We start from the raw sequence: 27,309 nt of genomic DNA, 5'->3' as shown, positions 1-27,309 counted from the left end.
CAGCCCAGCACTGGCACAGAACCTGGCCCCAGACAGGCACTGCCTACCTATACTGGGCCACAGAAGGACTGAGCCAAGCTGGCATTGCCAGGGAAATGCCCCCTCCCAGTCTATTTTTTCTTTTAGATTGAGAAGGTAGATCTGAGGGATGAAGGCATCTATACCTGCATGGCTACCAACCTGGCTGGAGAGGCCAAGAGGGATGTGGTGCTGAAGGTGTTGGGTGAGGAACTAGGGAGGGGGGAGCCTTACTCCCTGCCACTGATCTCTGGGCAAGGACCCAACTAAACCAAGGGAGTTCTTGGGAAATCCTGGGTTCCATGGGAGTCTGGCTTGGGCTGGGGGTGGGGGGTGGGTGCGTGGTTAGGGGACTGAGACATTGTGCCTGTACCTGCCTGGGTGGGGTTCTCACCTTATCTTTCCCTAGTGCCCCCCAACATTGAGCCAGGCCTAGTGAATAAGGCCGTGCTGGAGAACACCTCAGCATCCTTGGAATGCCTGGCATCAGGAGTCCCTACTCCTAGTAAGACAACCTTTTCTGAGTTCCTTGCCCAGGCAACCCCATATCCTCACTAGTGACATCTCTCTGTCTGCTCTGAGATTTCCTTTGCATTTGATAAAATGAAAAGCAATGTGGAACAGTGCTGAGTGGTGAATTTGCTGTTAGAAGACCTGAGGTTTAATCCTGGCTTTGCTGCCTACTGGCTGTGTGACTTTGGGCAATCACCTAACTTTTCTGGGCCCTAGGTTTGTTGTCAGTCACTTGTGTCTAACTCTTTGTGACCCCATTTGGGGTTTTCTTGGCAAAGCTACTGGAACGGTTTACTGTTTCCTTCTCTAGCTCATTTTACAGATGAATAAACTGAGGCAAACAGGGTTAAGTGACTTTCCCAGGGTCACACACCCAGTAAGTATCTGAAGTTGGATTTGAACTCAGGTCTTTCTCACTCCAGACCCAGCACTCTATACATTGTACCACTTAGCTGCCCAAGCCAATGGAGCTTATCATCTCTAAAATGAGGGTGTTGGACTGAATGGCCCCTGAGGTCTCATCCAGTTTTAAATCTATGATCCTTTGAAACTTGGTGAGTCTTAGCCTTTCTTTAGTTAAGTGGGAGTGAACCAGAAAGCATATCCTGACATATTGAAATGACTTAGGACCTTTATCCCAAACCTGAGACCCCTCCATTGGAAGGCATGGGTTGATGAGGGCCTGTCTGAGAGCTAAGAACTAGACTGTGTGACCTTCTTGCACCTCATCTTACTGGTTTTGTTATATAGACTAGTAGTAGGGAAATTAGAGAAAAAGATGTGGGCTAAACATAGATGGAGAGGCCAGGAGTTAATCCTGAAGACAGAAACTGAGGAATCCCCATGAAGCCACAGAGAGATATGTTTAGGACCAATGGGGTGTCCTTTGCAATTTTCCCCCAGAAAGGTAATATTGGCTAAAAATAAAAAGATTCAAAGGTTTAGATAAATTCTTGAAGATTGATCCATCCATGACAGGCTATTGAAAGAGACTTGTGGGTTCAGGGGTCATGTCCCTAACTTATCAGATTGATGCCTTGTCCAAATTGTCCCTGGTGGCCCCATCAAAGACATACTTCCAGACTTGGAAGAATGTGGCATGCATGCAACTGTTGATATCCTCATGGGGTTAGACAAAGCATTACAGAAATGTGAATTTTTATTTCCATGGGTCCAAGCAGTTCTGGATATATACTCTTCATAGGATCATTAATTTAGCACTAGAAGGGATCTTAGAGGCCATTACCCTCCTATTTAACAGATAAAGAAATTGAGACCCCCAGAAGTTTACCTACTTCAGTAATTTGCCTGAGGTCCCAGAGCCTGGAAGTGTTTAAGATAGGATTCATGTCTTCTTAATTCCAAGTCCAGAACTCTATGTGCTACCTTCCTTGGTTACCTTCCTTGGTTGCAAATCTTTTCCCCTGTATGTCATTTTTCCCTAGAGGCACATTTCCATCCATAAATTTATGGAATAATTATATCTTTGGAATTACTCTCTACTTCTCTGACCCTCCTGCCTACCTCCTGAGAAGACTGATCTGAACTTGTTTGCTTCTCTCTTTCTCAGGAATATCATGGTATAGGGGCCGCCAGCCTATCTCCCCTAAGCCTGGTGTGGTTGTGTCGGGGGATGGGAGGGTTCTCCGGATCAAGCGTGCCCAGCTGTCGGACGCAGGAAGTTACCGGTGCGTGGCATCCAATGTGGCTGGCAGCAGTGAGCTGAAATTTGGCCTTCGGGTTAATGGTGAGCAGTCTTTGTGGGAGAGGATACCTTGACTTGAGAAGTTCTAGATTTTAGGAAAAACACAGTCCTTTGGAGGAGACAGTGTCCTTGATCAAGGGGCTTCCAGAGGCTCCATGGCTTATCCTATAGAACTGAGCTTCCTGGCCACTTCTTGCTTGAGGCAAATGGTCTTTGGTATAAATCAGAGGTGTCAAACCCTCCACCCACACACACTTCCAAGTGTGACTGAGCCCGATCAAAATATTATTGGGGGCCGCTAGGTGGTGCAGTGAGTAGAACACTGGCCCTGGAGTCAGGAGGACCTGAGTTCAGATTCAGCCTCAGCCACAACACAAACACACAAAAAAACTAGCCGTGTGACCTTGGGCAAGTTACTTAACCCCAATTGCCCTCCAAAAAGCCCTCCATATGCCCTCCATAAAAAAAATGTAATTGGAAGATATTTCTAAACATAAAAAAATATAACAAAACATAGATAATCTTGATATGTAGTTTTCCAAGTCAATATGTGGCCTGAAGGGATCTTTTGCATGGCTTAGAGGTCCTCATTTTTATTTGAGCTTGACACCACTCACTAAAGTTTTCCTCACCACCTGTGAGAGCCCATGCCTCCTGAGCTCTACTTATAGCTACCCCATCCAAACCTTTTAATTCACTCCAGGTATATCTGCTCATCAGTTTGTGAAGCAATAAACATCTGTTTGGTTAGCAACAACAGCAAAAATTATTAAATGCCTCATATGCACAAATCTCTGTGCTAGGTCCTGGGGAGATGCAAAGTTTGTATAAGATATGGTCCCTACCCTCATGGACATTGTAGGCAAGGAGGGAAGTAGGATCCCAAAACAAATTCAAAAATAAAGGGCAAGAAAGAGAGAAGAACTGGGAGAAGGGAGAAGAAAGAAATAAAATGTAAGAAATTTTCTCACATAAAAGAGGCATATGAGGAAGAGCTTTTATAGGGGAGGAGGAAATGGGAAAGTAACAGGCAATGATTGAATCTCACTCACACTGGAACTGATTCAAAGAGGAAAAAATATATAGTACACATTCAAGGGGATATAGAAGGCTTTTTTACCCAGTAGAAAAAGAGGTCAGGAAGAAGATGAAAGTTATGGCGGGGGGAATGATAAAAGGAAGGGTGAATTATGGGAGGCAGTAATCAGAAGCAAAACAGATTTTTGAAGAGGAACAGGCTAAAAAAGAGAGAGAAAAGAAACAGAAGAAAATAGGATGGAGGTAAGTACACAGTAATCATAACTGTTAATGGGATGATTTCACCAATGAAAAGAAAATAGATAACAGAATGGATTAGAAATTAGAATCCAACAATAGGCATAATTGAAACAGAATGACACACAGAGTTAAAATAAAGGGCTGGAGCAAAATCTATTGTGATTCAGTTGAAGTTACAGGGGTAACAATCATGATCTCAGGCAAAGCAAAAACAAAAATAGACCTAATTAAAAGAGATAATCAAGGAAACTGTTTTGCTAAAAGGTACTATAGACCATAAAGTAATCTAAAAAAATTTACAGCAGGTTTTTCTGATAAGGGCCACATTTCTCAAATATACAGAGAAATAAATCAAATTTCTAAAAATAAAAGCCATTCCCTAATTGGTAAATGGTTAAAAGAAATGACAGGTAGTTTTCAAAAGAAGAAATCAAAGATATCTATTGTCATATGAAAAATACTATAAAATCATGATTAGAGAAATGTAAATTAAAACAACTCTGAGATACCACCTCACACCTATCAGAAATGACAAATGGGGTGGCTAGGAGGCGCAGTGAATAGAGCAGTGGCCCTGGAGTCAGGAGGACCTGAGTTCAAATCCGGCCTCAGACACTTAACAAAAACTAGCCATGTGACCTTGGGCAAGTCACTTAACCCCAATTGCCCTAAAAAAAAATAACCAACAAAACTCTGCATATCCTTTGATCCAGTAATACCACTACTAGATCTATACCCCAGAGAGATCAAAGAAAAAGGAAAAAGATAATATGTAAAAAAATATTTATAGCAGTCCTTTCTGTGGTGGCAAAAAATTGGGAATTGAAGGAATGCTCATCAGTTGGGATATGGCTGAACAAGTTATGCCATATGATTGTGATAGAGTACTACTGTGCTATAAGATATGATAAAGGGGATGGTTTTAAAAAAAACATGGCAAAACCAATATGAACTGATGCAAAATGAAGTGAGAACAACTGAGAGATCATTGTGCACAGTAAGAGCAATGTTGTAATGATGATCAACTGTGAAAGACTTGACTTCTCTGATCAATACAATGATCCAAGACAATTTCGAAGGACTCAAGGTGAAAAATTACTATCCATCTCCAGAGAGAGAATTGATGAATTCTTGAGTACAAATTAAAGTACAATTTTCTTACTTTTAATTTTTGGTGATATGACTAATATGGAAATGTGTCTTGCATGATTTCACACATACAACTGATGTTTTGCTTGCCTTCTCAGTGGGTGGAGGAAGAATTGGTGGGAGGGAGAGAATTTGGAATTCAATTTGAAAAGAAAAGAACATTAAAAATAAATAAATAATAAAGTTAAAAATTCAGACTAAATGAAATATTAAATGTACCCTTTTCAGACCATAATGTAAATGCATTAAAGGGTTACTAGACAAAGTATTATGTTCAGCCCAAAGGAGAAAGTTATTATCAACCAGGGAACCAAGGGGAGGGTTCATGGAGCAGATGGCATAAAAGATGGATAGAATTTCAGAAAATAAATAGAATGAGGGAGAACTCCCTAAGCAGGGGAAACAGCACAAGTGAAGGCACAGAGATCGTAGGGCTATAGATTTAGAGATGGAAGAAGTCATCAAATCCAACTTCCTAATTTTGTAGATGAGGAAACTGAGATATGAAAAGATTAAATGACTTATAGCTAGTAAGTATCTAAGGCAAGATTTGAACCCTGGTCTTCTGGAATCTTACAGGTCTTTTGGAGTCTAACAATCCCTCCTCTTCATCACGTCATCTTTTAGTGGGGATAGGTCAGATTAGTGGTATGTTTCTGCAGCCATTCAACAGCAGGTCCTTCACACACAGGGCCAGGGCTTTCCCCCTTCTCCTCTGACCTGTACCCCCCAAATGCCCCTCAATCTGTATCCTTTCCTTTGCAGTGCCTCCTCGAATCACATTGGCTCCTAGTCTCCCAGGTCCCGTGCTCTTGAATGAGCCAGTGAGGCTGATGTGTAATGCCACTGGAGCCCCCAACCCCACACTCATGTGGCTGAAAGATGGCAACCCTGTGTCAGCCACAGGGACCTCTGGCCTCCAGGTCAGTGCAGTTGGGATGAAAAATTATGGTTTCATGGCTCACAGCTGGAGATGCCCCTCCCTCTCAGATAGGAAATACCAAGCTAGAGGGATCTTCATTTTTAGGGGGTTTGCTAAGGAATATGGGACAGAAAACTTTAGAGGTGATGGGCTCCCCTTAGAGGTCTTCAGGCAGATACTGGATGATCATTTGTTGGGTATGCTATAGTAGAGTTTCCTTTTGTGTATAGGTTGTGGTAAATGACCACTGAAGTGCCTTCCAGTTCTCAAATTCTGGGATTCTGGATCACAGAATCAAGGAATGAGGACTAGAAGTGATCTCAAGTCAAAGCCCTTCCTTTTACAGATGAGGACAATAAGGTCTAAAAACTTTAAGGGACTTGCCTGAGGTTACACGGAGGAGAGGCAGCATTGGGATTTTTTGAGAACCATATCTTGGGCTCAAGATTAATTGCCTGCTGGCAAATGGTTGTCATTTTAGAACAGGGAGAGGGTGGTGTGGATGTAGGTTTGCCAACAGTGCTGTGTGTTTGCAGGGAACCTTCCAGTATCTCAGATAATCTCTCAGCTTTTAGTAGAGCTAGGAGGGAGACCAGGGAACATCTGTGTGAAGAGTAACTTTGCCATCTTGTGTCTAAGATAGGCGATTTCATCTTCCTGAGTGAGTGGGTAGCTGTGTCTAATACTGATTTCTTTTGGAGGGCAGATCTTCCCTGGGGGCCATGTGCTCACCCTGGCAAGCTCCAGGGCCACAGATTCAGGGACATACTCCTGCGTGGCAGTGAATGCCGTCGGGGAGGACCGGAGGGATGTCACCCTGCAGGTCCACTGTGAGTTATAAGAGTCTTTGGGGATGGGGAGGGGAGGGCACTGGGGCTGTGTGGTCTTTGGAATGAGGGTTTAAGTAAATAAATAAATAAATAAAAATAAGTTTAAAAAAGTGAGTAAAGTAAGTAAATTTCTTTTTCCTGAAGAGATGCATGGGTGGGGTGTGGAAAGAGAGGATTTAAGCTACAAGTATCTTGGAAACTACTGATAGTCTTATGGGATTAGAGGTTACCAGGAGCCCCTGAAAAACTGAGTTCCTCTTCTTCCCTGGTCTTGTGTTATGCCTTTCCTTTTCAGCCGCCCCAGGAGCAAATAAGACTTTTTCCTAGAAGAAACTGGCACTGAGAAAAGGGGTGTTAAGGGGTGAGGACTGTCATTCTGTGTACTCTCTGGAAGAGTCTGTCTCCTGCCATGCCTTTGTCTTCTCCAGTGCCCCCAAGTATCCTGGGAGAAGAGCAGAATGTGTCTGTTTTGGTTAACCAGTCAGTAACCCTGGAGTGCCAGAGCCACGCTGTGCCCCCTCCTGTGCTAAGCTGGAGGAAGGATGGACAACCCCTTGAGCCCAGACCAGGAGTTCACCTCTCTCCAAATGGAGCCCTCCTGCAGGTGAGTGGCTTCAAAGACATGCTATTAAATGAACCCTTGGTTCAGTGGTGCCATGCTTGGCTGTAGGCAGAGCCAGTCACAGGTACTGCCCCCTGCCAGTAGAAAAGATTGTGTGGTGCATAGAAAGAACACTAGACTTTAGATCAGATCTTGACTCTAATGTTTGCCAGCTGTGTGACCATGAGCAAATGACTTTACCTGTGAGCTTAAGTTTCGTCATCTATAAAATGAGGATAGTAACGATTATGCTGTCTACCTCCCAGGATTGTGAGAAAAGTACTTTGTAAATCTTGAAGCGCTATATATGTTACTTATTGCTGTTGTTGATATTATTATTATTACAGAGTCACAAGACATTAAAGCCTGAAGGCATTTTGGAACATAGAGCATGGACATAGGCCATAGAATGTCAGAACTACAAAGGACCTTGAGAGATCATCTAATCTGAACCCCTCATTTTACAGATCAGGATATTAAGGTTCAGAGAGGATGAATCACATAATGTCACATAGTATGAGGTGGGATTAAAGCCCAATTCTCCTGACTCCTTGTTCAGTGCTCACAGGCTAAGGCAGACTTGGTATTATAGGCAGGCATAAAAGGACAGACCTATAAAAGCAATTGCAATCAATTGAATTGAAACCCAGTTATTCATATTTGTTTGGATGGCTTTGAAGTTGGGAGATGGGAAGAGGCACCTGGGCTGGATTAGCCTTTTCTAAAGGATGACTCAGGAATGATGTGGCGCCTTTCCCTCTGTGGCCAGGTGGAACGAGCCAAGGTTCAGGATGTGGGCCGCTACACCTGTGAGGCCCTGAACAAGGCTGGCCGCTCTGAGAAACACTACAACCTCAATGTCTGGGGTGAGGTCTCTTTTAGGGTCAGAAGTTATACTCCTCCTCCTCCCCCTTTCTCTCCTGTCTATGTGGGTAACAAGCCTGGGCAAATTTCATCTTGTCTGGGTTGTGAGTTGGACCACTGCCTTCCTTTTATTCCAGTCTCTCCCCATTCTCACTCAACCCTAAGGGACCCCAGGCATAAACTTCTCTCCTTTTTTGGCTCAGTTCCCCCAGAGTTTTCTCCGTGGGAGCCCCAGACCCTGGTGGTGACTGAGGGCCATCCTGTCAGCCTGTCTTGTGAATGCTGGGGAATCCCCTTCCCCAAAATCACCTGGAAGAAAGATGGTAAGACTCTCCTTCCCCCAGGAAGTCAGTCCCATATGTCCACACTCTGTTGTGGTCTCACTCTAATGATAAGGGCAGGAAGAAATGGGATAAGTGACCCTCAGAGGATCTTGGTTGCTTCAGTCAGTGCTTATTCATTTCTCTCTGATCTTCAAAGACTTGTTTAGTACATCTCTGTAAAGCCTTCCCTGAATGATCAGAGATTTATTGTTATTTACACCTAATTTACCCTTAGCCATTCTGACTACCCTCTCATGCCTGTGCTCTGTTTTACTATAAATGAATAGATATGTATCATATATTATAGCACAGATGTTAACCTTCTAAAGTTTAAATTGACCCCAAATGGGGTCAGACCCCTCCCTGCTCCCATTCCTCTCCTTCCCACCTCAATTTGCTGCCAAAGGAATCTTTAAAAACATCAAGCTAAGACAGTATATGGTGGGTACAGTAGGTCATGTCCTGAACTTTTATTTTACTTTATACCCTCCACACTATATGATGCATAATCATCTCCCAGTCTGTCTGGATCTCCTACTATGATCATTAGCTTCTTAAGATCAGGGACTCCCCACTCAGTCTGGGCATCCTGGGGCACTCTGTATGTAGTAGGTACCCAGTCTATTTGCCCAGGTTCTGAATCTGACCTATTGGAATCATTTTCAAAGGCTACTAGATTCAGAGCTGGAAGGACCCTTAGAGACTGCCTAGTCTAGCTCTCTTATTAGATAGATGAGGAAACTGAAGCTTGGTGATTTGCCCAGAGTCACACAGATATTAAGGAGCAGAATTAGAATTCGAACCCAAGTCCTCTGACTTTAAATACTTTTTTGTCTTTCAGGAACAGAGGGGACCAGTCTAGGCTTTTTTGTTATCAGTGTCTTTTTTGAGGCTCTAAGGAGCGCTTCATCAGGGTTGCGAGTCTCAGAGGGTCTGGGTTGCTGTGACCTGCACTGTGGGGGGCGGGTTCATCCTTTCCCTCTTAGGCTCTTTGGCTCCTCAAGTGGGGAGGCCTAGGAAAGAACAGCAGAAGCAGCTAAGATCGTGAAGGGGTTGGTCTTCCTGGAATGGGGTTGATGGGGAACCCAAATACACCAGGGCCCTAAAGCCAAAAGCTCTGTTTCCTTCTCCATCTCACCCAGGGATGCTCCTGCCCACTAATGGGCGCAGCGCAGGACCCATCTCGACTGTGGGGAGGCTGCTGTATCTGGGAAAAGCCCAGGCTTCTCAGGAGGGCAACTATACCTGTGAGTGCAGCAACATAGCTGGGAACAGCAGCCAGGAGCAGCAATTGGAGGTGTATGGTGAGTTGGGGTGGGATAAGAAGGAGGCATGGGACCCGCTTAAGGTCATCAGGGCCCTTTCCTCTGGCCACATCTGGCAGACACTGGCCCAGCTCCACCCACAGCTTGATGGCTTGCGAGCTGCAGGGTTTGACTCTGTATTGTTTGCTCCTTCTGGGGGGCCTGAAGGTACACTTTATCTCGGAAACCCAAGAGTATAAATCATTCTAATTCAGGGTTTCTTAACAGTGTGTGTGTGTGTGTGTGTGTGTGTGTGTGTGTGCACTTGATGGACCCCTTTTGGCAATCTGGGGAAGCCTTTGTCTCCCTTCTCAGGATAGCGGTTTAAAATGCCTAAAACAAAATACATAGTTACAAAGAAAACCAATTATATTGAAATAAAGATGTCACTTTTTTTCCATTTAAGTTCATGGAGCCCATGAAATCTATTCATGGACCCCCTTGGGGGAGGAGGGAATCCATGGACTCCAGATTAAGAAGCCTAGTTCTAGTTCATGTTGCCTCTAAGAAGTGCTGTCCTCAGTTAGCCTGGGCAGACATTTCTATTACCCAGATGTAAAGATTTCCTCCATAGTTCATTCCAGGTTCTCTCCATCCTCATTGAGTGGTAGCACTCAGAACTAAACTGAGTCTAGCTGGAGTCTGGCCAGCTTGACCTTTCCCATGACGGTGACCAGAGGTCATAGAAAACTCCTCAATGACCTTCACAATCTTCTTCCTTTCAATCTCAGTTGCTCCAAAGATCCCAGGTAGCAGCGACCTCCTTAAGGAGGTGTCTGTGATCCAGTCTGGAGAGGTCATTCTGGAATGTGAAGCCACAGGGAAGCCGCCACCAGTGGTGACATGGGAGAAGGATGGCTGGCCTGTGACTAGTGAACACGGCCTGCTCCTTCAGCGCCAGGGGAGGGCCCTGCAAGTGGAATGGGCACAGGCTGGCCATGCTGGACGCTACACCTGCGTAGCAGAGAATGAGGCTGGGCGGGCAGAACGGAGATTTGACCTCTCAGTGCTAGGTAAGGCCTGAGGCAGCATCTTGGCCTAGATCTCTCAGGGGAAGGGAAGAAGGGAAGGAAGGAAGGAGTGAGGGAGGGAGGGAGGAGGGAGAGAGGAAGAAGGGGCAAAGGAAAGAAGGAAGGAAGAAAGGAAGGGAGGGAGGAAGGAAAGAAGGAAGGAAGGAAGGAAAAAAAGAAGGAAGGACTTGTTAAAGCACCTACTATGTGAAAGGCACTACCCTAGAAACTAGTGTAGTTCCACTTACAGCCATAGAATTGTGAGCACTGCTGCCTCAGGGTTAGCCTCATGGTTTCTCTAATCCCAGATTCCATCTAACAAAGGGTGTAGAAGAATGATTTGTTGGAATGCAAGATTGGATTTAGTATCAGGAAGGCCCAGGTTCAAACCTTACCCCAAATACACACTAGCTATGTAATTCTGGGCAAACCAGATAATCTCACTGGGCCTCAGTTTCCTCATCTGTAAAATGAAGGAGTTCTACTCCATGACCTATAAGATCTTTTCCAATTCTAAAACTATGATCCTGTGGTCCTTTATCTTCTTAGACTAAAGGGTCTGTGTTGAAGGGGGTAAGGAAGGAAGGGAAGGAGATAAATTTAGATGGTTTAAGTACATAGATTTTATTTATTAATAAAATTGTTTTTCATATCTAGTTCCCCCAGAGCTCATTGGGGACACTGACCCACTGACCAATGTCACAGCAATGCTGCACAGTACCCTGACTCTACTCTGTGAGGCCTCAGGCAGCCCTTCCCCGGTACTCCGCTGGTTCCGTGGGGAAGAACCCATCAGTCCTGGAGAGGACACTTACTTCCTAGCAGGTGAGGCAAGATGTGGAGGGATGTCACAGGCAGGTGGTCTATTTGACCTCCAGTGTGGTTCAGCTTCAGTTGTCAGACCCATAGCTCAGAGCTGGGTATGGATTTGAAGGACCTGTGTTTGAATCCTGGCTCTGCCATTTTTTACCTGTGTTAACTTGGACAAGTACTTTACTTTTCTTTTCCTCCTCTGTAAAATGAGGGCTTGGGCTAGATGACCTCTAAGGTCCCTTTCAGCTTTAAATTTATTGTTGTTCAGTCCTTTCAGTTGTATGCAACTCTTTGTGACACCATTTAGGGTTTTCTTGGCAAAGATACTCTAGTGGTTTGCCATTTCCTTCTCCAGATTATTTTATAGATGAAGAAACTAAGGAAAGCAGGGTTAAGTGACTTGCCCAGGGTCACACAGTTAGTAAGTGTCTGAGGCCATATTTGAACTCAGATCCTGACTCCAAGTCCAGTCCTCTATCCACTGTGCCATCTAACTGCTCTAAATTTAGAATCCTATCAGCTGAGAGGCTTGGTAACCATCTATTATTATTACCTTAGTTTATCCTCCCAACTGGATTTTCCCATCATACAGGTGGGAGGGGAAATAGAAGTTCAGGCAGGTAAGTCCATACCCCTAAGGTCACACAGTGATGCTGTAGTGAGGTTCAGGTTTCTTGACTCACATCAAGCCTCTCTCTACTGGTACCTTTTGGGAAAACACGCACACACACACACACACACACACACACACTCCTGTCTCTCTCTCTCTCTCTGTCTCTCTCTCTCTCTCACATCCCTTAGCCCTGTTTAGGTTCCCTTATTCCTATGACAGACACTCAGAGATAGAAGAGACCCTGAAAGTTCCCTAGTTTAACCTTCCTTCCCTTGCAAGAACACCTTCTCCAGCACCCCTGCACCTTGCAAAGCTGTCCATGCAGCCTTTGCTTGAACAGAAAGTAGCGGGACACTCATCCTTAACAGGCAGCCCATGTAATTGTTGAACAACTCTAATTATTATTAGAAAGTTTTCCCTTGTACTGGAGTCAAAATCTGCTTCCCTGTAACTTTTTTTGGAGGGGGAGGCAGGGCAATTGGGGTTAAGTGACTTGCCCAAGGTCACACAGTTGTAAGTGTTAAGTGTCTGAGGTTGGATTTGAACTCAGGTCCTCCTGACTCCAGGGCCTGTACTCTATTCACTGTACCATCTAGTTGCCCCTTCCCTGTAACTTTTACCCATTCTTCCTGGTATTGCTCTCTGGAAACCTACAGAATAATTCCATTCTCTCTTTTGTATGAAAATTATTTAGATATTTGAAGATTGCTCTTTTGTAACCTCCCCCCAAATCCTCTCTCCAGGCTGATCTTCCTTAGTTCTCTTTTTTGTTTGCGAGACAATCAGGGTTAAGTGACTTGCCCAGGGTCATACAGCCAGTGTCAAGTTTCAGAGGCCAGATTTGAACTCAGGGCTGGTTCTCTATCCACTGTGCCACCTAGCCACCCTTCCTTAGTTCTCTTAACTGTTCCTTCTGACGTGGTTTCCAGATTCTTCACCATCCTGGTTTCCCTCCTGTTAGCTAAACAGACTTCCCTGACTAGCAGTTGGTTTCAGGACAAGCCTAGCCTTCTCTTAGTCTCTGCTAGCTAAGCTGGTGGGGCTTTTCACCTTGGCATATATAAGGGAGACTTAGAGGGTAGGTTGAGTTCATTTGTTCCCTTCTTCCTTCTCCTCTCCCTAGGTGGACGAATTCTGAAACTGACCCGAATACGGGAGGAAGATGGTGGCCTCTATTTGTGCCTTGCAAGTAATATTGTTGGGGAAGCAAGAAAGAATTTCAGTGTAGAGATATTGGGTAAGTATCAAAGACTTTGAAGCTTCCAAATAACCTTGGGACAAGCCCAAAAGGTAGTTTGGAATACAAGTATTTAGGGGTCCAGAAAATAGATGCAAGGTGGGAAGAATGAAGGAGCTGGATCTGGGTTTCTCCATCCCAGCAGACGATCTATGCTTCAGAGAACATTGTATACAGTAACAGCAATATTGTTCAAAGAGTAACTATGAACAACTAAGTTATTCCGAGTATTATAAACACTTAAATCAACTACAAAGGACTATGAAGGAAGATGTTAACCACCTTCAGAGAAAAAAAAAAACCTAATAACAGTATGCATAGTATGGTTTACATACACACATGTGTGTATACATACATACATACATATATTTGTGTGTGTGTGTGTGTGTGTGAAATGGTGAGCTTCTTTAGTGTGGGATGGGGAGGAAGGGAGACAGTTCAGAACTTAAAATGTAACAACAAAAGGAATGATGTCTACACTTTAAGAATTGTCTAGTTTTTTATAGACCACTTAGACTACCGACCGGGAAAGGGAAATTTTATTAATAAAAATAATTTTATAGAATGTATAGAATGCTTTAATTTTTTTTTAACTGCTTACAAATTCATTATCTCATTTGACACGGCAACCTCATTAAGTAACTAGGGCACAGATTAATTGGTGGCATTTTACAGATTCGATTAACATTTTGGGATAATGATAATTTTAACCACAGCAATTCTTCAGCGCAGTTACTATAACATTGACAAGGACTGATGACCTTGCTTCCAATAAGTTTGGAGAATAGGGCAAATTTTGAAGTGATCTTTGTGGTAGATGTAATGTTTGGACATCTGCTGTTCTCCCAGGAGACAGCTATACTTGGTCAAAGGGAAGGCTAGTCTTCTTCATAAGAAATGAAAAGGGCTCAGGAAACTCCTGTCTAATCTCTAGGAAGGACATTAATAAATTGGGGCAACCAACATGGTTGCTCCTGATATTCTAGGTCATGTCATATGGGCTGAAGAAAGTGGGGGTATTTAACTTGAAAAACAGAAGATTTAGGGGGAATGTGATGACCAAAGCCAAGTAATCGAAGCACTATCTGTCCTTATGGAAGAGGGATCAGACTTGTTCTGTTTGAGCTTAGGAGGAAGGACTAGGAACAATGGATAGATGTTGCAAAATGGCAAAACTCAATATAGGACTCAAGATAAGGAGAAACTTCCTAACAATTGGAAGTCTCCAAAAGTGAAATGGGCTGCCTTGGGAAATAGTGGGTTTACCCTCACTTCAGGTAAAGGCTAGGTGACCACTTGGGGGTTGTGTTGTGAAGGGCATTCTTGTTCAGATATGGGTTTGGAGAACGGGGCCCCTGAGGTCCCTTCCACCTCTGGGATTCTGTGAAACAAAGGCAAAGGAGGCAATAGGATTTGCCCCTGGTCTTGCTCCTAGTAAGTGGAAGAGCTATATCTGGAGTCCAATGTACTATGAAAGGAAGTCTTAACTACTCTGAGCCTCAGCTTCTTCATCTGTCAAATGGGGACAATCATACTTGCCTCACAAAGTTGTTGTGGGGACCTGTAGCACCAATGCAATATTTACAGGACCCATGATCACAATAAAGACTGTGACTATAAATATTGCATGATGTTTGATCACAAAATATAACAGATTCTCCAGGTAGAGGACAGAACTGAAGCATTTATTTAGACACCAGAAAACCAAATCCCCAAACCAGTAAGCTGATTCCATCATAGTACCAAAGATATTGAGAAGCCATAATAACACTGAGAGCCACAGCATCCTTTAGCCTTTCCACAAACCAATATTAGATCAATATTTACTCACAAACCTCTCTCTCTCCCCTTTTCTGAGCACCTCTCTCTCCCACCTCTTGCTAGCTCTGGCTCCCAGATTCTTGTGGGTTCTGCTTCCCTTCAGCAAAATTCCTCCCACCATAGGCTCCATGGGACTATATTCAATGTATTAGGGGGCATAATTTATCTTTACAGCAGGGAAGCTTCCTGTGGGCTCTGCTGCATCCTTCAGCAAATTTCCTCCATCACAGGCTCCATGTAATTACATTCAACCTATTAGGGGGCAGAGTTTACTTTCAAAGCAGGGAAGGTCTGCAAATCCCCCCCTCCCCCAGTCAATTAAAGGGCAGGGAAGATCTTTAAATTCCCATTCCCATTCCCATTACGGGATCAAATGAGATAATGTATATAAAGCACTTTGTAAACCTGAAAAGGCTATATAGGTCAGCCATTTATTAATGTTACTATTATTGTTGTTATTTTTTTGGTCCCATAATTTCATCAATCTAAGAAGCTCCCTTTACTAATGCAGATCAGTAGCTGTTCTGCATCTTCAAGAGTCACCTGGGGTCACTGAGTGGTTAGGTGACTTATCTAGGGCCATACAACCAGTATGTGTCAGAAGCAGGACTTGAACCCTGGTCTTCCTGATTCTTAGGTCAGCTCTTCATCTACTTTATCTCTAGCCACTGTTCCTACTTTATTGTCATTGTCACTGTTTTTTATTATTATTATTACTACTGACTCTAAGTTTAGGCTTCTTTCTCCTAGATCAGGGGTCAGCAGACTAGAATATAGCCTTTGGGCCAAATTCAGCTCATTGCCTATTTTTGTGCAGCCTGGGATGTAAGAATGCTTTTACATTTTAAAAAGTCATGCTTTATTTTAAAATGTTATAACAAAACAAAACAAAACCTTTTCTGGGGCAACCAGGTGGTGCAGTGAGTAAGAGCACCGGCCCTGGAGTCGGGAGACCTGGGATCGGTTCTGGCCTCAGATACTTAGCACCCACACAAAATAACTGGCTGTGTAACCTTGAGCAAGTTACTTAACCCCAATTGCTTTGAAAAAACAAACAAACCCTTTCTTAGCTTCTAGGCCACATAAAAATAGGTAGAAGATTGTGTTTTGCTGACCTGTGTCCTAGACCAGGGGCATGGAACCTGCAGTCTCAAGGACATATGTGGCCCTCTAGGTCCTCAAGTGTAGCCCTTTCCTGAATGTAAACTTCACAGAAAAAAAGTTCTTAGCTTCTAGGCCATATAAAAACAGGTAGCAGATTGTGTTTTGATGACTTCTGTCCTACCCCTGTGACCTAGACCATGCAGACAGTTAGTAGATAATTTGTGGTTGTATCTTTCTTCCAGTTCCTCCTAGAATTGAGAATGAGGACCCAGAAGAAGAAGTGAAAGTTCCTGAAGGGCAGTCTGTTTCCTTAACTTGTAATGCCACAGGTAAAAGCTGTATGGAATGACAAGCAGCAGGAAATACAGAGGTCAGATATCTGGGATGGGGATATGGGAGGGAATCTCAAGAAACCAAGGTTTGCATTCAAACTCTTCCATTTCCAGCTACTTGTCCATTTATTACCAACTACTAACTTATATTCACTCCTTCCTGGGAGAGAGGCTAATATCCCATGGAGAAGAGAAACATTCGCTTTGTCCATTATCTCCATCCATTTCTGGTCCTAATGTTCAGACCTTTGGGGTTAGATATGAAGTCTAGAGGCAAAAATGTTCTAAGCTTCCTGGAACCATTCTAGAGCCTGCTGCATGTCACAAGAGCCATTAGACTTGTAAAGACGTGTTGTCATTCACTCTTACTTGCCTCTATTGACAGGTCATCCCCAGCCAACAGTCACATGGTTCAAAGATGGCCGCACTCTCCCTGGAGAAGACCCCTATCATATATCCCCAGACGGATCTGTGCTAGAGATTCTTCAGACCAATCTTTCCAGCTCTGGCCACTACTCTTGCATTGCATCTAACTCAGTCTCGGAGAAGACCAAGCACTATAAGCTTAGTGTTTTGGGTGAGTGGCACACACTAGGTACCATGATGAAGGATCCAATAGACGGATACCCCCAAACCTCCCAACACAGACAGATTGACCCTCCTAGAGCTGCTTAAGCTCTAGTTGTTAGAGCTCAATACAGACACATGGGACTCAGGATCACATAAGGTCACATATTTAGAACTAGAAGGGAGATCATGGAGTTCAACACCCTCATTTTACAGATTCAGAAACTGAGGTCTCAGAGGCTAGGTCACTCATATAGGATGTGGTAAGGTATGGATTTGAATCCAGTTTCTCTGTTATCGATCCAGCACTCATTAAACAGTACCATGATGCCTCTGAAACCCATCCTCCTTACCAGCTGCTGGGAAATTCAAGGAGATTAGTCATTTTAGAGGTTACCTTGAAGAGGGCAGCAGGTTCTCTAAGATCTAAATAGTAAAATGGTTCATGAGGCTTCAACTAGGATCTTTCCTCCTCCACAAAGCATAAAAAAACCTATGGAATCATGAAAAAGATTAAAAAAAAGGTAAATGTGGGTGTTAAATTTATTTGTATATGTTTATCTTTCCGTTAGAACATAAACTCCATGAGGGCAAGGGTCATGTAGGCACTTAAAAGATGCTTGTTTAATTGAACATACTCATGTTCCTGATATCTGGTGAGAGGCATTTGAAGGCTGAACAGGGTCACTTCAGTCTAAATGAAAAGTTATCCTAATTTATACACCAGGGAATAAAAAACAGAGGACCATAGATATACAGCTGGAAGGGACTTCAAAGGACATCTAGGACAATCCCCTCATTTTACAGATGAGAAAACTGAGGCCCAGAGAAGTTACATAATTTGTCCAGAATCAGCACAGGCAGCAGTTGGGATTTGAACTGGGATCCTCTAACTCCAATTCTAGTACTCTTTTTATTGTCTATTAGCTCGAAACATTTAGTTTGGAAATATAAGCAGGTTCAAGAAGTGTTAAGATAAATTCATGGATAAGGTAGAAATTAATTCAATTCACCTGATATTTATCAGATACCTCCTATGTGCAAGGCACTGGGCTAGTGGTTGGAGATGAGAAGACAGAAACAAAACCAGTCTGTTTTCAGGAGCTTACGTTTATCTGGGGGTGGAGAGAGGATACTACGTATACTCTGATGAGTAAATGCAAGGTAATTTAAGGAGAGGGAGAGAGAAAGCTGTACTCTGGGAATCAGGAAAGGTTTCAAGTAAAAAGTGGACTTTAAGGTATCTGAAGATCCTAAGGGAATGGGGTGAGAGTGTGTTCTAGGCATGGGGGAATAAATTGTGCAAAGCAAAGCCCCCAAGGTAGGAGGAAATAGGATGTTCAGTTCAGAGAACAGCCAATAGGAAATAAATCTGGAAAAATAAGCTGAAGTCAATTTGGGAAAGTCTTTAAAAGCCAGAAGCATAAGGCTTCTTGAAGCAGAGGAAAGACATGGTCAGACCTGTGCTTTTAGGAATACTATTTTGGTATTGCTGCTGAGGATCATTGACCCATAGAAGAAGAGTAAGACCAATTAGGATCCTATTGCCTTCTAATTTTTAGTTTAGTTGAGTGGTGATGACAGCCTGAACATGATGGTGGCCATGGGAGTGGAGAAAAGAGGACAGATGCTGTGGAGGTAGAATTGATGAGACTTGGTCACTGATTAGATAATGTAGGGAGAGTGAAGAGTTGAGAATGACTCCCAACTTGAGAACTTGGGTGACCAGAAGGATGGAAAAGGATTTGTAGGACTTTCAGGGGGAGCTGTCCAGCAGGCAGGTGTCAGTTGAGGTCTAGAATTCAGGAGAGAGGTTTGGTCTGTATGTAAAGATGTGGGAGTTACCTGCACAGAGATGGTGATTGAACCAACCCATGGGAGTTGATGAGTACCCAAAAAAAGAAGGTATAGAAAGGTAAGAGAAAAGGGGTCCAGGACAGAGACTGCCTAGTGAAAGATAGCTTGATGGTGATTGTTGGGGAAAACAGGACATTTTCATCAATCAAAAGAACTTCCTGAGGGGAGGCCAGGTAGCACATCAAGTGAGAGCACCGGCTCCGGGGTCGGGATGACCTGAGGATCAAATTTGGGCTCAGATACTTAGCACCACACCCAGAAATAACTGGCCATGTAACCTTGAGCACGTTACTTAACCCCAATTGCTTAAAAAAAAAAAAAGAACTTCCTGAGCATGGACTATGCATAAAACACCCCAGAACACATAAAGACAAGTGAATGTGTTTCCTCTCAGTTGAAGTCTTCAAGCCAAGGGCTGGATGATCACTTATTGGGAATATTGTAGGGCAGGGATTTCTCACCTTATGTCCTGGATCCCTTGGGACAGTTTGGAGAAGCCCATGGACCCCTTCTCAGAATAATGTTTTTAAATGTATTTTACACAGGATTACAAAGGAAATCAATTCTTTTGAAATATAATCAAAATATTAGCAGAAAAGCTCAGGTTAATGTCTCCTTTTATAGATGCTTTATTTCTTCAGATGTGGGCTGAGCTAGATGGCATTTGAAGCCTGTTCCTACTCTGAGAGTTGGAGTGCTGTTTGCAGGTCATCTAAAGACCCCCACCCACCTCAGCTCTGAGAGCCACCCTTGTCTTTAGGCATGAGTTCCTGGGATATTGCCCACCCTGGCCACATTTCATAAGCGTCTCTTTTCTGCAGTGGTCCCCACTATTTTGGGAGTGACTGAGGACAGTCCAGATGAAGAAGTGACAGTGACTATCAACAACCCCATCTCCCTGATCTGTGAGACCCTTGCATTCCCCTCCCCTATTATTACCTGGATGAAGGATGGTGCTCCATTTCAAGCCTCAGGAAATACCCAACTGCTCCCAGGTGATGGCTTCTAGGGTGTAAGGGGCTGCAACTGGGGGAATTGATCCACATGTGCTGGAGGTGGGATGAATTACAGACACAAGTGGTCCCCCAAACCTTATCTCTTCAGGTTGGGAAGTAGGAATAGAGCCCTAGTTTATAAGCTAGGGGCTGAAATTGTCACCACTGTCCAGTGGTTTAGAGCATGTTGGCATTGTTAAAATTAAAAATAATAATAACCTATAGCACTTTAAATTTACAGAGCATTTTACAAGTATTATCTTATTTTTTCATAATAATAATCCTGGTATAGGGGCTATTATTTTCACCTCCATTTTATAGGTAAAACTGAGGGAAATGGAGGTTAAGTGATTTGTCTAGGAATACATAGCTATTAAATGTTGGAGGTTAGATCTGAACTCAGATCTTTCTGTCTTAAGACCCAGTGTCACTTAGTTACCCTAAAATGACTTCTCTTAGGGTGAGACTGAAGGCTTGGTTCATGCCATGTTGGGTTATGGGTAGAAACAGGCTGAGAAGCCTGGGTCAGGACCTGGAACCAGGGAAGCAGGACATGCTGGAAACATGAAAGGCAATCAGGTCAACCAAAGGGTCAGAAGCAAAGTAAGCAAAAAGAAATAAAGAGGGACAGATACTGGAGGGCAGATGTTTAAAAGCACACACAAACAGCCCTTATCTGGGAGGATCTACAATTCTGTAGATTAGTGCAAGGATAGTCAGAAGGTTAAGCACTCAGTCAACAACCAAGAGATCTAAAGAAATCAGGGTGACAGGGTGGGTCAAGAGGGCATAGCAACCCAAGCAAGGACAAAGCCTGGAGAATACCATGGGCTTGCTGTTTCACCTTCAGCTACTTTAGCTCCTCTTTCACCTGGGAGGGGGGGACAATCCCCAGTTAACCTGGTCTAGGAGCCTGTTGATAAAAAAAAAAGAATAATAATTTTCAATAGCTGATTGGAGTGTGGTAAGGGTGGGGAAGGGCAGACTAAGAACAGATATTCTGCATTTCTCTGGCAGGAGCAATCTTCCTGACAACTGTGCCATGAAAAACAATCTCTCCCTTTTTAAGAGTTCCAAAGTGCCTTCTTCACAATAGCCTTGTGAGGTAGTTGGTGTGAGAACTATTGTTCCCATTTTATTGATGAGAAAATTGAGGCCCAGAGAGGCTAAATGATTTGCCCACACTCACACATCTAGGAAATGTTGAAGTCAGGACTCAGATCTAAGTCTTCTGATTCCTAGTCAAGGGTTCTTTCCAAGTTCTGGTCCCTGCCAGTGAAAGCTATGTTGCTTAGCCCTCCACATACTGCAGTCATAGGGCTAGAAGGAAACTCGGGTCCAGTTAGTCCAACCCCTTTATTTTATAATTGAGGAAACTGAGGTCCAGAGAGATGAAGAGGTTGCAATTCATGTAGTAAGCAGCAGAGCCCAGATCCAAGCCCAGGTCCTAGGCCTCTAAAGACCATCTTCTTTCTCTTCTGCTAGTGTGATTAGCACTGTCCCAGCTGGCTATGGCTAGGCCTTACCTTTGAGGGCCCCCTCCCCAGCGCAGGTAGGGTAGGGACTCCTAGGAAGACTGGAGGCCCTTAGGGGAGCTCGACAGTGAATCTTGGCTTCTGAACCCCAAGCAGGCACCCACGGATTGCAGATCCTCAACGCCCAGGAGCAGGATGCTGGCCGATACACCTGTGTGGTCACTAATGAAGTTGGGGAGGCTGTGAAGAACTACAATGTAGAAGTGCTCAGTATGTAACAGTATCCCTGGGCAAAACACCTATTGATGTAACAGCCCGGACTCATCTGCCACATTTGTATTTAATTTCATATGCCAAAAAAAAAAGTGCCTCCATGTGTCTCATTTGAATCTCACAAGTGAGGCAGTAATAAAGGCAAGCCTCACTAGCTTTCCTTCTTGCCAGTAGAGAAAACTGAGGCCCTGAGAGGGGAAGAGGCTAGTATAACGTCACACAGTTAGCTGGTGAGAGATCTGGGACTAGAAGATGACTCACCTGAGTGCTGCTATCACATTCTGTTCTTTCATGTGTATTCTTTAGCTGGGGATGTATAACTCCAGTCCCTCCTTCATTCCATTACTTCGGGCTCTGGCAGGACAATTAGGGGTCCCATGATTTATAATCTCAGAATCTGAAATCTGGGTGGGCCTTCTGGGAAGTCTTCCTGGTCTGCCCCATTCCCAGGGCAAAAGGCTGCATTTCTTCAATAAAGCCTGACTCTTGAACTGCTCTGCTTCCAGTTCCTCCTTCCATTTCCAAGGATGATCCCTTGGATGAATTCAGTGTTAAGGAGGTGAAGGCCAAGGTCAACAGCACCCTGAGCTTGGAGTGTGAATCCTGGGCTATGCCCCCTCCAACCATCACCTGGTACAAGGATGGACAGGTGAGCCAGGGAGGGGACCCAGTACACTCTTGGTTCTAGGGAACTCCGCAGGGTCAGCTGAGAAATTTTTTATCCTTAAGATTCAATGTGAGGTTGAAAGTGGGGGCTTTTAGCTAGTGTATAGACCCCAGACTCTTTGGTACTATCTCAGTCTGACTCCAGGTTCCCAAGCCTGAAAAGATGGAATAGGAAGGCCTGTGGGACATTCAGGTGGAATCTGAAAACTTCCCTTTGAGGAAAAAGATGAACAAAGCAGGATGTTGCTGGGACAGGCCACATTTGAGTATTGGAAATCATCCTAATAGCTCTCATTTTTATAGAGCTTGAATGCTTCCAAAATGCCTTCCTCACAATAATCCTGTGAGGTAGTTAATACAAACATTTTATGGCTGAAAAAACTGAGGGCCAGGGAGGTTAAACAATTTGACCACAGTCACATAGCCAGGAAAGGTAGGTCTCCTAGTTGCTAGGCCAGGCTTCTTTCTCTTGTCCCATGCTATAGTTCTAGGGATAACTGAGTTTACCATGCTGGAGTCAGGGCACAATTTGAGAACTGAGAAGCAAGCGCAGGTTGGGAAGCAGGCCTTAGGTACTAGTGGATATTCTGGTGCCCTGATTCCCCCCCCCCCCCCCCCCTCACAGCTCAGATCTACAAGCTGATTCCTAACCTTGACCTCTTGGGGTCAGTGTAGGTTAGTTATCGTGCAAATGTTTGCTTTTTTATTATGAGGGAGACCAGGAAACAGTTGAGAGCCCCATGTGGCTGTAATAAGTCCCCCTGGTGGCTGAGACTGTAGAGCATAGATGCCACGACAGGCCTTTCATCCATATCTGACCTATTTGAGGGGACTGTGGGCAGGCATGTGGGTGAGGGGCCAGGCCACGTGAGGTGTCACTGGGAATATTTGCATCCTCTTAATGTGGTACAGAGGGTGGCCAGGGAGCCACGGCCCTGGCGGTGTGAACCTTTCCACTCGAGTGAAGTGTGCTCTGGTCTCCTTGGCCAAAGTAAATGCACACGCTGCTCTGGCCCATTTGGTTTTATTTCTGCTTCCCTCTGCTCCCTGTTTTGTGCCATCAGCCCGTGAGCCCTGATGATCGCCTTCACCTGCTGGCTGATGGGAGGCTTCTCCAGATCAATCCAACCAAGGCCTGGGATTCAGGGCGCTATCTCTGTGTGGCCACCAACACGGCTGGCGAGGACGACAAAGACTTCAATGTGCTTATCCAGGGTAGGTGTCCCTGAGGAGAAGAGTGAGTATGAGGACTGGCAGAAAGGCTTGGAGACACTGGGTGGCCAATGCGCCTGTGCACCTACAAGGTGGGATATACTTTACATTCAAGCTAGCTCCCTTCTCTCGACCTTAAGAAGCCCAGGCTCAGGGCTAATGCTGCCTAGAGTTTGAGAGATGCCATACGCAACAACCCCTTCCCCCATGTAAATATCTATTTAGAGAGTACTTTAATTTAATTTGCAAAATGTTTTATACATATATTATCTCATAAAGATAGGGCCTGACTCTGTGATTATATTATTATGGGGAACTCCCAGGTGAGGAAACTAACTCCTACAATGCAGGTCAGCACCTTTTCTGCAACTTTTAGACTTCGTAGCTTGCTTAGAACACTGAGATTCAGTGACTTGCCCAGGGTCACACAGCCAATATGTGTCAAAGATAGGACTTAAACCTATGTTTTCTTGACTTCAAGAATGGCTATCTACCAGACCAGGAAATTATATAGCTTGTAAATGCATTAACTTTCTAACTTCTTTGGGTTAAGGTCAATTAACCCTATATGACCATATGGCATAAAAGAATTGTAGGAGGGGCGGCTAGGGGTGCAGTGAATAGAGCACTGGCCCTGAAGTCAGGAGGACCTGAGTTCAAATCTGGCCCCAGACACTTAACACAAAAACTTAGCTGTGTGACCTTGGGCAAGTCACTTAATCCCAACTGCCCTCCAAAAAGCAAAATAAATAAAAAAAATACTTTAAAAAAATTGTAGGTCTGGATGTGGCTTTAGAGATTATTTATTCTTTTGTAACATTTGTAAAATCCAACTATATATACACACATATATATAAATTAAAAATATATAATATAAACAAATATATGTGTGTACATATGCATGTATCTATATATGGGTCTATGTAATGTTTCATATACTATATATACATATATATGTATATATACACATGCATATATATAGATATAGATAGATATGTATTTTGCTATGCTAGATTAGCTAGGGATGTAAGATAAATAAGAGAATCACTACTTTTAAAGAGTTTATAATCCTATCGGAGTGGGAAGGCATAGACAAATATATGACAAATTAGAATATATTCAGTGCACACAAGTGGTGCAATGTATCATAAACTGGGGGGAGCCTCAGAGAACATCTAATCCAGCCATCACATTTTGTAGAGAAGGAAACAGGCTCAGAAAGGGAAGTGCTTTGCCCGTGGAAGGAAAGCTCCCTTGATGGTTTTGTCCTGTTTTCCTTCCCTCCCTTCCAGTGCCCCCCATATTTCAGAAGATTTCAGATCCCAATGGAGCCTCTGAGACCCGATACCAGGAGGAGGAGCTGAGGGGAGGCATGACGGAGTACCGGGAGATCGTGGAGAACAATCCTGCCTACCTGTACTGTGACACCAATGCTGTCCCACCCCCACAGCTTACCTGGTATAAGGATGGTCAGCCCCTCTCGGACATTGAGGGTGTATCTGTGTTACAAGGTATGGACTCCAGGAAAACAACTTAGTTCTCTACTCTTTCCTTGTAGGCTCAAATTGAAGATGGTATGATGAAATGACCTTAGTGTCCTGACCATATCTGTATGATTAAAAGCATTTGTGGCATAGAATATTGTCAGTTGACTCTGAATGGCTCTTTCCTGACCATGACCCTAAGATCTTGACGCCAGACTGAGTCTCGATCTCTCTCCCCACCATGACTCAGCTGATCCCTAATCCTGACCATCTCTCGTACAGATTATTTCCCTTGGGTAGGCCCTATGACCTCTGAGCTCATTTTTCTTCTGCAGGTGGTCGGGTCCTGCAGATCCCCATGGTCCGAGCAGAGGATGCTGGGAGGTATACATGCAAAGCCTCCAATGAAGCTGGAGAGGATTGGCTTCATTACGAGCTTTTGGTGCTGAGTGAGTGGTTGGGAGAAGAGGGGAGGGAGAGACCCTCTGCATCCCATCCTGCAGATGAAGGGCATGTCCCAATGTGGTCCCCTACCCTTCCCCATTCCAGTGAGGGAGTCAGTACTGAGGTAGGAGAGATGACAGTCAGGGATTCAGGGGAGGACTTCTGGAAGGAACCCCAGAACCTTGTACCTGATGTCTCAGGTCCGTAGCCTCCTGGTTTCTATAAGACATGGCTAATGTCTTCCTTGGGGACAGGGGACTCCCAAACCCATCAAAAAAGTTTAGGGGTGGTTAGGTGGTGCAGTGAATAAAGCACAGGCCCTGGAGTCAGGAGGACCTGAGTACAAATCTGGCCTCAGACACTTAACACACAAAAACCCCCACAAAAACAAAACTAGCCGTATGACCTTGGGCAAGTCATTTAACCCCAATTGCTCTACCTTCCACCTTCCAAAAAACAAAAAAAAGAAGTTTAGGAAGAGATGAACATGACCTTGGCTAACTCAGTTGTTGCCAAGTCAGAGACCTTCACTGGAGGACAGGTTACTTTTCCACCTTGTGCGTTACTGGCTAGCGCTCCTCCTGCCTTGGACGAAAGCATAGAAACTGCCAACTGGTCTAACCACCAGTTCAGGAAAGAAGTGTGGCAGGGGAGGGTAATGATAATGATAATAATAGCTATCATTTATACAGTACTTTAAGGTTTGCAAATGTCATTTTAATGCAAATGCATAGTTTACATATTTGCATATTTTATGCACGTGCACATTTAACATATGTCTTCTTGATTGGTCTTCACAACCCTGTTGGGGCAGGTGCTATTATGATCCCCATTTTACAGATGAGGAAACTGAGTCTAAGAGAAGTTAAGTGACTTATCCAAGGTCACCCAGCTAGTGAGTGTCTGGAGCAGGGACTGCAGTGAGATCTTTGTGATTCTAAGCCCAGGACTCTATCTGGGCATGGTGCCAGCCAGGCTCAGGGTTCTTCCACACCTTCTTCTCTTCTTGTGCCTCTTTAGCACCACCTGTGATCCAGGGGGATCCTGAAGAGTTGGTAGAGGAAGTGACGGTGAATGCCAACAGCACGGTCAGCCTGCAGTGCCAGGCCCTGGGCACCCCACCACCAGTTATCTCATGGCTCCAGAATGGGCTGCCCTTCACCCCTAGCTCAAAGCACCAGGCCCTGGAGGATGGGCAAGTCTTACAGGTCACAGTCTCCTCATGGCTTACCAGTGAGAGTGGGCAGAGGGCCAGGTGCCAGGTTGGGACCTCAGGGCTATCATTTTTCATGCCAAGTGGGCAGCTGTGCTTGAAGCCACATGGCTACTCACAGAAGCCCCAGGATTAGGCCACATACATGATTGGTAGGGGGGATGGTGATAAGAGAGCTACCTCCTGGCTACCCCGCTCTTGGCAGCACCCCATTTGGGCTCTCCTGCTCTCTGCTCTCCAGGCACTATGGGGACTGGCGGTAGCTCTGCAGGGATTCCCTTAGTGCCATCTCACCCATGGGCACTGCCTGGGCACCATTTCCCCTTCTCGCAGGTCTCTGTTGCCAATGTGAGTGATTCTGCTAGCTATATGTGTGTGGCAGAGAATTCAGCAGGCTCAGCTGAGAAGCTTTTCACTCTAAAGGTTCAAGGTGAGATGGTGAGGGAGGCGTCGTATAGCTATGTTGAACAAACATGTATTAAGTAACCTCTGTATACAGAACACTGTGCTAAGTGCTAGGGAAATATAAAAGTTTAAACAAAGTACAGTTCCTGCTCTCATGGAAAAGGCCGCTTACAAAGAGGCATGATGATGATAATCGTACCAGTTGTTGAGGATTACGGCTTCTCTGTGATCATCCCCCTTCTTCATCCCCTCCCTCTGGCTTGGCTCATTCCTCTGGGGGA

At 44.4% G+C, this 27,309-nt stretch overlaps 1 protein-coding gene across 1 annotated transcript in view; it reads left to right on the top strand.

Annotated features, from left to right (window-relative positions):
* The window catches only part of HMCN2 (hemicentin 2), a 186,074-nt gene that overhangs the window by 99,751 nt on the left and 59,014 nt on the right, over positions 1-27,309 (top strand). The window contains 22 exon segments of the mRNA XM_069069359.1: positions 127-223; positions 428-523; positions 2,102-2,278; positions 5,429-5,586; positions 6,292-6,415; positions 6,844-7,019; positions 7,786-7,882; positions 8,084-8,203; positions 9,346-9,507; positions 10,239-10,520; positions 11,175-11,342; positions 13,067-13,180; positions 16,348-16,434; positions 16,823-17,014; positions 19,683-19,856; positions 21,488-21,601; positions 22,111-22,253; positions 23,335-23,485; positions 24,775-24,993; positions 25,302-25,415; positions 26,431-26,618; positions 26,957-27,053. Of these exon segments, the coding sequence (XP_068925460.1) occupies positions 127-223; positions 428-523; positions 2,102-2,278; positions 5,429-5,586; positions 6,292-6,415; positions 6,844-7,019; positions 7,786-7,882; positions 8,084-8,203; positions 9,346-9,507; positions 10,239-10,520; positions 11,175-11,342; positions 13,067-13,180; positions 16,348-16,434; positions 16,823-17,014; positions 19,683-19,856; positions 21,488-21,601; positions 22,111-22,253; positions 23,335-23,485; positions 24,775-24,993; positions 25,302-25,415; positions 26,431-26,618; positions 26,957-27,053 (3,250 nt within the window).

Source organism: Petaurus breviceps, unplaced genomic scaffold (genome assembly GCF_028583685.1).
Source record: "Petaurus breviceps papuanus isolate PSGF00001 unplaced genomic scaffold, PetGlider_PUasm1.0 90779, whole genome shotgun sequence".
Classification (NCBI taxonomy): domain Eukaryota; kingdom Metazoa; phylum Chordata; class Mammalia; order Diprotodontia; family Petauridae; genus Petaurus; species Petaurus breviceps.
Note: the sequence above shows the minus strand (reverse complement) of the source record. Positions and strands in the feature narration are given on the sequence as shown.